The sequence below is a fragment of the Diorhabda carinulata genome, chromosome 8 (genome assembly GCF_026250575.1).
Source record: "Diorhabda carinulata isolate Delta chromosome 8, icDioCari1.1, whole genome shotgun sequence".
Classification (NCBI taxonomy): domain Eukaryota; kingdom Metazoa; phylum Arthropoda; class Insecta; order Coleoptera; family Chrysomelidae; genus Diorhabda; species Diorhabda carinulata.
Window position 1 is genome coordinate 2,528,162 of NC_079467.1, and position 14,151 is coordinate 2,542,312.

Below are 14,151 nucleotides of genomic sequence, written 5' to 3' on the forward strand. Positions count from 1 at the left end.
ATTTGGCACAGTGAATAAAATTGGAAGAATATTCTCAACTTCTGCAAAATTTGATTACGCAATTCAACAATAGATATTCAATCGGACAGTATTTTGGAAGAAAAATTTATAATGAGATTAACGCTATTACATTTTTACATTACAAATATCGCACAAGACTTACGAATGAACATCTCCAATCAATTCTTAAACTAATTATAATGAGCTTGTCAAAAACAAGAGAAGTCTGGTATCTGGATCCTCGAGCTCGGCATAATTACCTACCATCTTTTATCACTTTTTTATTTTCAACCTGGCCCACCTACGAATTCAAAATTTAATACATGGCCCTCCGCAAAATTGAGTTTGACACCTCTGGTTTACAGTGATTTTTTCTCTTCTAGTGTAAAAATTTATATACAGTTCTGGTTTGATCATTCAGAAATAAAGCGACAATATTCACAATGGAACCTCGTATATTAATGATATTAATTTACAATAGAAACGATAATATTAATCACATTTTCTTGTTTGCTTTCAATCGAATAGCAACCAAGTTTCTGGTTACCTGTATAAAATAACGAAGAAATACGAAACTATAGACTACATAATATGAGACTTTAGCTAAGGGTCAATTAGAATCAGTCATATATTCATTTATAGACAAAGTTAAGTTCAATGTGAAGGAAAAAATCGTCCGATATTCCAAAAAAAAACAAATGATATCGCTGCTTTTTTGGTTCCATCTTTGAGGTAATTCGCCTTCACTGGCGTCTGGTAAACAAAATGTGTGGCTAACGGTATGACAAAAAGTTGGGTGGAAACAACATCTACGAATACAGAAGCTAATCTCAACTATACGGTGGATGGCCACCCGGGCCGTGGCTGCACCACGCTGTAGAAGTGCACTCTCTAACATTTGGTGGTATGGGAACGTACCCGGCGACGTGGCTACTCTCGTGGCTTGCCAGCGTAATGTAAAAAGGCCCTAAAGCGAGTGTTTCAATGCTGCCACATATAATACGTTTCGTTCTTAGGTAAGAGCTGCTTGAAATGTTTTATCGATTCAGCTTTCCATTCGTTACTTTTTATCACTAATTTATAATAAAAAACTGAAAACGTGAAAGAATTATTGAACTTATTGAAGTGAAAATATAAATTTTTCATACTTTACGCATTGGAGAGTCGTTTGCATTCAAATCACGCTCATTCAATGTCAACGGTAAGATCGATAAAAACGTTCTAAAATAAAATAAAGTCGCCTGTAGCTCCAACTTCACTGAAATTTAAACCACCAGTGGAATAAATGTAAATGGCGAAAAAATTGATCGAATACCGCAAACAAAAAAGGATGACACTGAGTTGACATTGGTTTGTAAGAAGGCAAAGCGTAGTGCTTTAAAATTTTGACCTTAAAAATGATGTCCTACAATATTTTGACTTTAAAAATCATAAGCCAGCAATGGAAAAAATGAAAATGTCGAAAAAATGGATCGAATACACCAAACAGAAAAGGGTGGCACTGAATTGTCAGTAAGAAGACAAAGCGCTGTGTCCTTATAGAGCAGCATTCTACTTGAACCAGAAGGCAGAAGGACTAGGGTCGAAAACCTAGACATTGAAGTGTAAAGTGAACAAGTCTGATGTGTTACAAAGTGCTGCCATCGAATGCCACTAGTCTTAGTCCAAATGCATCGCCCAATCTAACCTAAAGTCGAGGAATATACGTGATTATTGAGTTCGAGAATTCTAAGGGTTTGGAAATTGTTAATTCGACGAAACTCTAACAGCAAAATTGATCATTCTGTACGTCAATGCCCCAGGTCTTCTAGCCTTCTGAGGCTTTGAAAATTAGCCTTTATAAAGCAGCAGCCTACTTGAACCAGAAGGCAGAAGGACTAGGTCCAAAACTAACGTGTAAAGTGAACAATTCCGATGTGATGTGTGCGCTATCGAATGCCACCAGTCTTACTCCAAAATTTCATCGACCAACCTAACCTAAAGTCGAAGAATAGCGAGTTTTGAGTACGAGAATTCTAAGGGCTAGGAAATTGTTGTTAATTCGACGAAACTTTGGCAGCACTTTATATCTTCCAAAATTTATCACTCTGCACGTCAATTCCTAGGTCTTCTAGCCTTCTGAGGCTTTGAAAATTAGCCTTTATAAAGCAGCAGCCTACTTGAACCAGAAGGCAGAAGGACTAGGTCCAAAACTAACGTGTAAAGTGAACAATTCCGATGTGATGTGTGCGCTATCGAATGCCACCAGTCTTACTCCAAAATTTCATCGACCAACCTAACCTAAAGTCGAGGAATAGCGAGTTTTGAGTACGAGAATTCTAAGGGCTAGGAAATTGTTGTTAATTCGACGAAACTTTGGCAGCACTTTATATCATTCCAAAATTTATCACTCTGCACGTCAATTCCTAGGTCTTCTAGCCTTCTGAGGCTTTGAAAATTAGCCTTTATAAAGCAGCAGCCTACTTGAACTAGAAGGCAGAAGAACTAGGTCCAAAACTAACGTGTAAAGTGAACAATTCCGATGTGATGTGTGCGCTATCGAATGCCACCAGTCTTACTCCAAAATTTCATCGACCAACCTAACCTAAAGTCGAAGAATAGCGAGTTTTGAGTACGAGAATTCTAAGGGCTAGGAAATTGTTGTTAATTCGACGAAACTTTGGCAGCACTTTATATCATTCCAAAATTTATCACTCTGCACGTCAATTCCTAGGTTTCCTAGCCTTCTGAAGCTTTATAGAGCCTTTTATAGAGCCTTTATAGAGCAGCAGTCTACATGAAAAGAACAGATCACTTCTTTTGAAGGTCAAAACATTACTGCACAATGATGGGGATTATTTCTATTTAATTGAGTTATAATGGTTCTCTATCTCTTGATTTATTCAGAAGAACTACTATCATTGCAATTTTTTAATATAAATAATTAGTATTTCAATTGGGGGTGTTTCAACGTTGGTAAAAGTGCGTAAAACAGTTGATAATAAGTAATAATTCATGACAAATATAATTTCAACAACAAACCTGTGAAAATATGTTAAAATAATGATAAAAAAAACATAAATCATACCCAATAACAGTAGCTTCACATCCCGCCGGGATCGTTGCTTTTCTTCCTTAAGGGACTCATCTATCTGTTTCGTTCTGGCAATCGCCGCCCTTTCCTCTGCCGAAACTGTGCACCCCATGGCACAAACCTCGATGCACGACGTCTTGAAGCTTTTTTTATACACTTTCTCAAAGAATATATATGTTTTATAAAAAGTTTTTACCTATTTCTACAAACCAAACAGTTTTATGTATACAGTGCATCTTGAAGTATTATATTGACAATAATGTTAAATAAAGTTAATACGAAATAAAATCCTATGTCCGATTATAAAGAATTTTAATCTAGCACTATGAATTATTGAGCCAATTACTATGGTGTTTATAGGAATTGAAAGTGATCTACAAGTCACAAACTAAAAATAAAAGTAATGGTCTGTAACAGCGACAAAAGTCGTAAAAGTGTAAACCACAAAGAACTTAATGGCAAGAAACAGCTATCAGTAACATCTTATCTTCCAGACCCCAAAAATTCAAGATCATTCTGTGCGACTTCTTTGAGGTTGGAATCAGAATTATTGAATAATTCATCTTCATCTAAGAACACATCGTCGAACCGGAAAAGAAAACTTCTGGGTTTGAAGTTCTTCCTCTGTTGAAGTTGAAATATCTGGGAAAAAACCTCGACAATAACCTTCTCGAGAATACGTCTAAATCTGGCGATAGATTGGTCCATTCTGAATTTATTTAAGGAAAGTCCAGAAAACGAAGAAATTTAAAAGCAGAAAAAATCCATTCTGAACAGTTTTATCTCAACATCGGATGATTAATTAAATAGGCATTGGAAAGGCTTTCAATTCCGATGGTAAACACAAATGAAGATTGGGAAATGGATCCACGTCTCAAATTTCAAAGAGATGTGCAAAAACCCTATCGAGATCTGGCGGTGGTTTTCAATACGATATTGAACAAAATTAAGTTAAGGAAAGGAAATCTACTTGAAAATCCAAAGAAAATACTATAGAATGCTATACAGATGTGCAAACACCAAGACGGGAGCTGTCGTTGAATTTCACCAATAGGTTAAGCAAAAATGAAGTTAGATGAAAGGGCTCTAACACTCCTAACTTTCAAGGAGGATCCATACCATCTAATGGTATAAAAATGGAAGCTAGCAAGTATTCGAAGCTTGTACCATATATTCACTACCGCTAGATTTCTGTAAAAATTCTTTTAGGCCAAAATACTGGAATGTGAGTTTGAAAAAGCTTAAAATAAACTATTAGAAATGTGATATTGCTTTTTGACAGTCAGAAGGTAGTTTACCCAGTCCAAACGATAAATTTCGTCCACTTTTAATCATCGATAGGGCCAATGGACTAGAACGTTCGTTGTGTCTCTTCTACGACTGCTGATCTTCAATTTCAATCAAATGTCTCGTTTATATTTAATTGATCCTCGTATATTATTATTCGCGAGCCGTATTCGTGAGATGTCTCGTCAAAGGTGATAAATTATTGCAAAAAAACTTCTTCTTAAATTTTTGCAACGAGTTTGAAGCAATCGAGGAATTTGATCATCATACAGCAACTTCGGAACCCAACCGCTTCGAATTTATGGCACCCAACTTCAATTCTTTATCTTCAAAGGGTAGTTCACCCAAACCAAGCGATAAATTTCGTCCAATTTCAATCATCGATAGGGCTACTGGACTAGAACGTTCGTTGTGGCTCTTCTACGACTGCTGATCTTCAATTTCAATCAAATGTCTCGTTTATATTTAATTGATCCTCGTATATTATTATTCGCGAGCCGTATTCGTGAGATGTCTCGTCAAAGGTGATAAATTATTGCAAAAAAACTTCTTCTTAAATCTTTGCAACGAGTTTGAAGCAATCGAGGAATTTGATCATCATACAGCAACTTCGGAACCCAACCGCTTCGAATTTATGGCACCCAACTTCAATTCTTTATCTTCAAAGGGTAGTTCACCCAAACCAAGCGATAAATTTCGTCCAATTTCAATCATCGATAGGGCCAGTGGACTAGAACGTTCGTTGTGGTTCCTCTACGACTGTAGATCTTTAATCTCAATCATTAAAGTTCCGTTTTTATTTGATTGATTCTCGTATATTAGTATTCGCGAGCCGTATTCGTGAGATGTCTCGTCAAAGGTGATAAATTATTGCAAAAAAACTTCTTCTTAAATCTTTGCAACGAGTTTGAAGCAATCGAGGAATTTGATCATCATACAGCAACTTCGGAACCCAACCGCTTCGAATTTATGGCACCCAACTTCAATTCTTTATCTTCAAAGGGTAGTTCACCCAAACCAAGCGATAAATTTCGTCCAATTTCAATCATCGATAGGGCTACTGGACTAGAACGTTCGTTGTGGTTCCTCTACGACTGTAGATCTTTAATCTCAATCAATAAAGTTCCGTTTTTATTTGATTGATCCTCGTATATTAGTATTCGCGAGCCGTATTCGTGAGATGTCTCGTCAAAGGTGATAAATTATTGCAAAAAAACTTCTTCTTAAATCTTTGCAACGAGTTTGAAGCAATCGAGGAATTTGATCATCATACAGCAACTTCGGAACCCAACCGCTTCGAATTTATGGCACCCAACTTCAATTCTTTATCTTCAAAGGGTAGTTCACCCAAACCAAGCGATAAATTTCGTCCAATTTCAATCATCGATAGGGCCAGTGGACTAGAACGTTCGTTGTGGTTCCTCTACGACTGTAGATCTTTAATCTCAATCATTAAAGTTCCGTTTTTATTTGATTGATCCTCGTATATTAGTATTCGCGAGCCGTATTCGTGAGATGTCTCGTCAAAGGTGATAAATTATTGCAAAAAAACTTCTTCTTAAATCTTTGCAACGAGTTTGAAGCAATCGAGGAATTTGATCATCATACAGCAACTTCGGAACCCAACCGCTTCGAATTTATGGCACCCAACTTCAATTCTTTATCTTCAAAGGGTAGTTCACCCAAACCAAGCGATAAATTTCGTCCAATTTCAATCATCGATAGGGCCAGTGGACTAGAACGTTCGTTGTGGTTCCTCTACGACTGTAGATCTTTAATCTCAATCATTAAAGTTTCGTTTTGATTTGATTGATCCTCGTATATTGGTTTGAATCAGTCTTAAATTATTTATTAGGGAGAGGTATAAAAATGATAATTTCCTCATTATTAAAATTATAAAAAAAATTTTATACAACATTCTGTTAATATCTACAGAATGAGCTATAACCGCGTGATGGAGCAAAACAATTTATCGATCGTTGTAGTACTAAAATCTCGCGTTATATATTATCGAATCCTATAAAATTGTCTCAAATTTCATCAACAATAATCATATTTAACAAAATTGCCTTATTTAAACCGTTAATTTTAAGCCATTTAAAAAAAATCGAAGTTTTTAATTCAACATTTCATAAATCATTTCGTAATTTTTATATTTTGACATATTTTTGGCAGGTACTTTATGAAAAAATGTCACTTTCTACTTTGGATCGTTTGAAATATCTACAAACGATCGTTTCGTCGAATTGTTTATAAAGGTTGATTCAATAAAGTATTTTAATATATTAATTAATCACTCTGTATATGATTTACACCGTTTAAACGTCACAATAGTAATTTTTTACTTACAGAACTTCTCTATGGTATAGGGAAGGGCATCTACAACAAGTACCAGGAGAAAGAAGAATCTGACAGAAAATTATCAATTATTATCAATTACTTGCAAGACTAGACAATTCCAAAAAGTTTCTTAGGAAATTGAATGATGTTAGATCTCAACTATATCTGGATGACATTGCCTTGAAATTACGTTAACTTACACATAGACTCTACAAGAACTTAAGACATATTTTCCTCAGGATTTGGAGACAAAACGGTCAGGACTACTTTAACGATTTAATTTTTGCGTCAAACTTTACTATTTTTTTTTATATTTTTGGAAATAACGAAAGTAAATCTATCTAGTTTTTTTTATAACGCTCTTATGAATTTCGATAGGGTGTGACGGCAATGGCTATTTATAGAAACAAAAAAAAATCTATTTTTAATGTATACATACAGTTTTGAATCTGTTTATAATCGTTCCGGTTTGTTTAAAACCTAACAGTTTTTTAAACCCAAAAATGCGTTGAATCGACGAGACGAATTAAAAATAAAATATACAGTATAGTTCAATAAACTCAAAATTTTAACTGAATGAAAATGAAATATACGGAAAAAAGGAGCAAATTGGAAATAAAGGTCGATATCCGACAATTAAAACAGTGGTAAATGATAATGAATCACTTTTGAGTTAAATCCATATTATAAATGCCGAAATTTTATATATTTGTATACAGAAACAACTCTAACTTGCGAATTTAGCCCCTAGATGACACTAGTTACATTAAAGAATTACCCTGAAAAAGAAAAGCATGGAAGTTCTACACCGTAACAACTAGAGTTGTTACAGTATTGAATTTCGTCTTCATTTGTTTATGGCCGGCTTTTGTTATTATTACTCCTGTATAATTAACCAAAATCAGTGATTTTTCTTTTAATAAAGCAAGTAAAAATCACAGTGAGACTCGTTAAAGTTTTATGTTGCGACTAGCTAAAGCTAAATTATTTTATTAGAGACAATTGGCAACTTACAACTTTACCATTGGTTCTTGTTTCTTCTGGCATAAAGGGATTGCAAAAAGAGGGGCAAATGTTGCCTGTAACACTATTTAGTGAGTCATGAATGTAGGAGTAAACAGATAATTTTTTTTACTCTGACAACTGTACTGGAAAAAAAAAAACAAAAACAAATTTATATTTACTTTCTATTTGTTTTGTGTACGGAATATTGATAAAATCAAGACTACTAATCACAATTTTCTGAAAAAGGGGCATACTAAAAATGAGGGAGACATGAAAAAGAGAAAAAGCGCATGCTCAAAAGTGATCCTGTATTGCCATTGGGCAAGCAATTTGCCTTATAAACTTACAGGGATTAGAACAAATGATATTTTTGATTTAAAGGCATTATGTACCCAAATGTGACAGAATTTTGTAAAGAAGAAATACAAATAATGAAAAAATTGTGTAAACGGATGTTAAGATTGTGACGATAGAAAAATCGCAGCTCAACATACCGTTTTATAGAACTTCTTATAAACAAGGTGATTTCAAGTCAGTTGGCGTAAGACAGAATGCCAAGAGTCTCAAGAACCAAAATCAGAAATTATTTTTCAAACCTGTTCCTGCTTATGAAAAGGCCCCGCTTATAGATACGAAGAAATAAAAAGATTTATTGGATCTCTGCAAAGAAAATGTTATCAAACCTGTATATTTGTCGATTTATGAAAGTTTGTCAGAAAATTCAAAAGACAGAGAACAGATGTCATTTCAGAAAGTTCTGAATCAGAATAAATACAAACCAAGATTTCAAAAATGTAATTCAAAAACGTAACAACTCGTTCAAATTTCAAATATCTAACAAAATTTCAATACAAAATTACTGTCTCATTTTTAAATTTTAAATTAGGTTGCTATTATACAGGGTGAGTCATGAACAGCTACCATATATACAGGGTGTTAAAACTATCTGTATATGGCAAAATACTTGTAGTAAAATCATGAAAATTTCTACGTTTCGGTTTTCGGATACGATCTTTTTAACTAAAATATTTTCAAAGATGGCCAACTTCCGGTTCTACCGGAGTCGACTGTAACTTTGTTATTTTAAATGAAACTCATTGTATATTAATACATTTTTGAAATCTACGTATATACTTTTGTCTAAGAACTTTTATTTTTTAACGAGGATACCCTTAAAGATATGAAAATGGTTTCCGTTCGGTTCCTTTTAGCAAGGCAAGACGTATTTGAATCTCTATTGAAAAATTTTTCATTCTATACAGGGTGTGTATAAAAAGTGTTCAAAATTTAACCTAATGAATATCAAATTTCTTCATTTTTTTAAATAGAACCACCCGGTTTTTTCTATTTTAATGCATTCAGGGGTAGAAAATAAGGCAAATTCATCGTTTTAAGTCGTCGTTGGACACCCTGTAGAGTCCGTCAAAGAGGATATCATGAGAGTACTAAAAACTGTCAATTCCTCTCTTTATTTATTTATTGATCGGCTTTGGAAAAATCAATTTATGAAAAGCTGTGTGCAGAATAGGTGCCGCGTTTGCTCACAATGTCTCGTAATGTTTAACAGAATTAAAGAAGAAGAAGAATAACCATGGATGAAACATGGGTCCATCACTTCACACCCGAAAGAACAATAAAAACAATGGACTTAGAAGGGGGAACCAGCTTCAAAGAAGGCAAAGACCGTTCCATCTGCTGGTAAGGTCATGGCGTCGGTTTTTTGGGATGCGCGTGGAGTAATTTTCATTGACTATCGTGAAAAAGAAAAAACTATCAACCACGACTATTATGCGAACTTATTGCAACGTTTGAGAGAAGAAATAAAGCAAAAACAACCACATTTGGTCAAGAAGAAAGAGTTGTTTAATCAAAACAATGCACCAGCTCATATACCCGTTATTACAATGGCAAAAATTAATGAATTAAAGTTTGAATTGCTATTTAATGCACCATATTCGTCAGATTTAACACCCTCGGATTATTTTCTATTCCCAGACTTGAAAAAATAACTCGGAGGTCAAAGTTTTGTGTTTTCTTTGTGGAGCCAGGTACTTTTGGGACAATCCTCGTATTCTGCTGAGATTTTTCAAATATGGCTTTGAAAATGTTAAATTTGGAACAGTTGGATGTATAAATATACACTATCTAAACGTTTATTATAAGTATTAATTGTTTATTACAAATTTATTTTAAGTGAATAGAGTTCAAAAGTTTCAGTATTTCGTAATCTCAGAGCCTGCTTGCTTTCATTCTATACTAAACAGATGAGACCGAATGTATACAGATCACCCTATTATTTGAAAGCGACAAGATGCATCATACGAAAATTGTGAATAGAAACTTTTACACGAATGAATGATCACTTTGTAAATAACTAGACATATGGTGCATGAATGCGTGGTAAGAATGATTCCAAGTATACCAAGTGTAGAAGATTTTTTCCTTCAACAAATAAAATGATTTTTTCAACTAACTATAACATTAACCAGATATTTCAAGAATTTTATTTTAAAACAAAAATGTTTTTAATAGTTAGAAAACATTAGTATTGATTGTTATTAGAGTGTGAGTTGTTAAATATGTTCATTAGTTAAGTTTAGTGATGTTACTTCACCAAGATTTCCAAGATCGTTAGCGAACGTTCGGAAATCGATATTTTCTTTCGTTAGTATTAAGTAGATATTCAAATAGGCCTTCAATATACAGTATATTTTATTATTTTGAAGAAATTTCACACGATTCATCTATAGACGGCGTTCCAATGAAAACATGACCACCTCTAAAGCTCAAACACCAAGACTTTTTTCGAAATTTTCATACAAGTTTGATACTCAATAAAAACAATTAATTTTTTATCGATTACTTCGTTATTGTAGAAAAAAGTTAACAAATCATGTATAGAACGACAACCTTTCATGGAATGGAAAATGAAGAAATAATTCATGAAACATGCAAATGTTAAATTGCCAGCTAATTTTCACTGGTACGACCACATTTAATTCAGTGGAAAGTATAAGGTCACGGGTACACAGCTGCACACCATCTATCGGTCAAGGTCATAATTTAAAGTAGTAGAAACTATAAAAGATGGCGGGTGGCTCCATCTATCATTGGGTAACCATGTAACTGGACAGAAGTAGTAGATACTTGATGAAGTTTCCAGAATAATCTAGAATTATTGCAAAATCATACATCACTCTATCTGTTCGTTGTCTTTTCATTATTAAATCTTCCCTATTAAACCAGGGTAGAAGTCTTTAAAAAAAAAGTGAAAAAAAATAATAGCTGAAACCTATTTTTATCTTTTACAAAAACTATTGTGTGTGTCCCATATATATTTATTTTCTCGCGTTATTTTGAGATAATATCGAAAAAGCACCCTAATTTTCGAAGGAAAATTCTCCCGTCAAAATATGAGGTTTTTTGAAAAAGTCTGTGACATTTTTACTCGTTGAAATCTCTACTTCTGGATGGTGTAAAAAAATATTACCATCATCATAATAAACTTTCTCAGAAAAGGCAAAAAATAAGACGAAAAAAAACTAGCTACCAAAATTTTTTTTAATCATTACGTACAATTTTTAGTTGTACAATGTTTTTTGTAAAATATAAAAATTGAATATAAAAAACTTGTTTTTTTAATTTTTCACATACATTTTGAGGTTATGGGTAATAAGACTATCTACAATTTGGCTATTTATTTCTTTCCATAGGACTTGTAGTTTCGACAGAAATCGAGATAAACCGTTTTTTACCCTTAAAAACTCATCCCCTTTTTCCTCCCGACGTCAGATCACCCGTACACTATTTTTCCTTTTATTTTTATCATATTTTTCTCCTTTTTCAATGGGTTTCATCGTACCATTATTTTTTTTTTGGTTTAAAAAATTATCGACCCTGGTCTATATGTCCTATTTCTTGATTTACTGCATTTCCTGATATTTACTTCCATTCCATTGGAAAAGAATTGGTCAGATATCTTCTGATGTTTTTAATATTGTTATGAACTCGTCCTTGACATGAGCCGTGAGGCAAATTCGCGGCGCGAAAGTCTTTTTATTTATTTGTTTTGTTAGTTTATTTTCTAGAATTTTTGAGAAATTCGTTTTGGGTATATAAACGAGTTTGTCTAGCAGCGAGAATTCTTTTATAATTAAAAGTTATAATGAACGAAATGACATATAAAAGTAAACGGTGAATCTAAATAGATTATTTAAATTAGTTAAGTCTAGTGTAAAATGAATGAATTAAATAGGCAAAAGACAGCGTCATGTTTTTGGCAATATTTTCACTTTTTCGACCTACAACTAGAATCGTCAATTACGATTATGTTTTACATTTGACAAAAGAAAGTGAACTTCAAAATCCATAGTTTTGGAAGCTAATATTCTTAAAAATAAAAGAACGATAGAAAAGTGTATTAATGTCTGGGATGCGTTAAAAACCTTTTTCTGTGAATAATGAAGTAGAACAGTAGATTAGGACAAATATATTTTAAATGATGCTTTAACAGAGTAATTAATGACTAATCAAAATTGTTGTTAATTGGATATAAATGAAGGAATGATATTCCAAAAAGAAATTTAATAAAACGACCGAAATTATCCATTAAAAGCTAATCTAATCTAATCTAATATAATAAAACCAAAAATTTTTAAAACAAACAGAAATACAATTAACATTGAAAAATAAATGTTGTCATAATGATCTAGCAAATGTTTTTTTAACGATGTCACTGAACGAGATTCTCGTAAAAAATATAGAAAGTAAATCACCATTTACTATGTAATATATACGAGGAGTGGTTATTAAATAACGAAGAAGTGCACATGGGCCAAAAACCAGCAGCTGACATCTGTTACCGCGAAATTTTTTATTGCGAATGCAGTACATTTTGCTATGACAAACAAATCTGTTTACACTTAAACGAAAGGCCAATTCATACAATAAAAAATACTATCTATACCGAGTCGAATAAACAAATCAAATTTCTAAAAAATGGGTTTTTTTTTTGATCCTCATAGGATTGTGAAATTTTACTATTAATTATCTTCATGATCTTGCTGAATAAGAAAAATACGACTTCAAACTGTGATAAGTCATGGGTTTTCCATCGGAAAAATGCGATTTCTATCTATTTCCTAAGATGAAATCCACTTTAAAAGAAACAACTTTTCGAAATACGACAATGATGATGTAAATATGCCAAATCTGATATTGCCTTCATAAAGTTTAACATTTATGGTAAACGTACTCAAAACGTTGTTTACAGATAGTTGGAATATTCATCTTCGTTAAAAAATTTAATCCTGAAAATGTTCTGGATGAAACCTTTGGCTTTTGAAGATGAAGTATTAACTCGAGCTACCGTTTTCCGAATTAAATCGTGGTCGTGCTTCGCTACAGAATAAATTTCGTGAAAGTCGTCCAAAATTGAGGCATCTTTTAGCATACATTCAAGATTATATGAACATTTGGCTGTCAAAAATATTTGTTGGATGCTGTATCATTTGATAATCGCTCAAGAAAAGCTGGTGTGTCAGAAGACGTCTATAAGATCGTGATAGGCGACGAATCATGTATGGGGAGCCAAATGCAACAATAGTTGTTCGCACACGAAGCACTTCTAAGCAAATGTTTTTTCGAAATAACTCCACATACCGCCAACGTTCCGTTAGAACAACGTAGAATGGTCAATTCTGAATAGTTCACCAGCATTAATGTGCCAGAAGTGTTCAAAAGAATCAGGGAAACCAATCGCTAACAAACAAAAACGTTCTTGAACAGTCAAAACATTTAATTGATGGGTCCCCATCGTGAAATTATTGTTTGGCTCTCAGATCAAAAATAAATTGCGATGTCAACGTTTTTCTATACCCGAAGAAGCGGTTGGTTCGTTTAAATCACATGGAAGATTTATCGAAAGAAATGAAAACAAAATGAAACGGATACAAATATTATACAGAAACATGGAAATAGTTGGAATTGGAACATTAATAGGGAAAGAAGAAGACCTCGAAATTGAAATAGATGAAATACAACTGGAACAAGTGAAGAGTTTCAAATATGTAGACGTGGACATACAGAACGATGGAAATCAAGAAGCAGAGGTCAATGCGAGAATCAGCGCCGCAATCAAACTTTATTATGCGTTGAACAGAAAAAACAAAAAACACCAAAATGAACGTGCATAAATCAATATTCCGACTTGTCCTTATACGCTTATCCCAGCGTAAGTACTTACTAACCCACTCAAAAGTAAAAGTCAAGCAGTTGAAATGAAGTATTTGCGCAGAGTCAAAGATGTCACTAGAAAAGATGGAATAAGAAACGAAACGATAAAAGAGGAGTTGAATGTAGAAGTTGTGATTGATTGACATACAATGACAATATAATAGGCTACAAAATTTTACTACCAAAAATTGAAGATTAAAGTGGATGAAACT

General features: G+C 33.3%; 1 protein-coding gene across 4 annotated transcripts in view; it reads right to left on the reverse strand.

Annotated features, from left to right (window-relative positions):
• The window catches only part of LOC130897525 (guanine nucleotide-binding protein G(o) subunit alpha), a 99,168-nt gene that overhangs the window by 57,220 nt on the left and 27,797 nt on the right, over positions 1 to 14,151 (reverse strand). For 2 of the 4 annotated variants that reach the window (XR_009059722.1, XM_057806427.1), the window contains exon 2: positions 3,068 to 3,275. The exons of 1 other annotated variant lie outside the window; for it this stretch is intronic. Coding sequence is in view for 2 of the 3 variants with exons in the window: in XM_057806427.1 (XP_057662410.1) it covers positions 3,068 to 3,185 (118 nt within the window). In the remaining variant the exon portion in view is untranslated. The remainder of the gene's footprint in view (positions 1 to 3,067; positions 3,276 to 14,151) is intronic. One more of the 4 variants, XM_057806429.1, reaches the window with a different exon arrangement.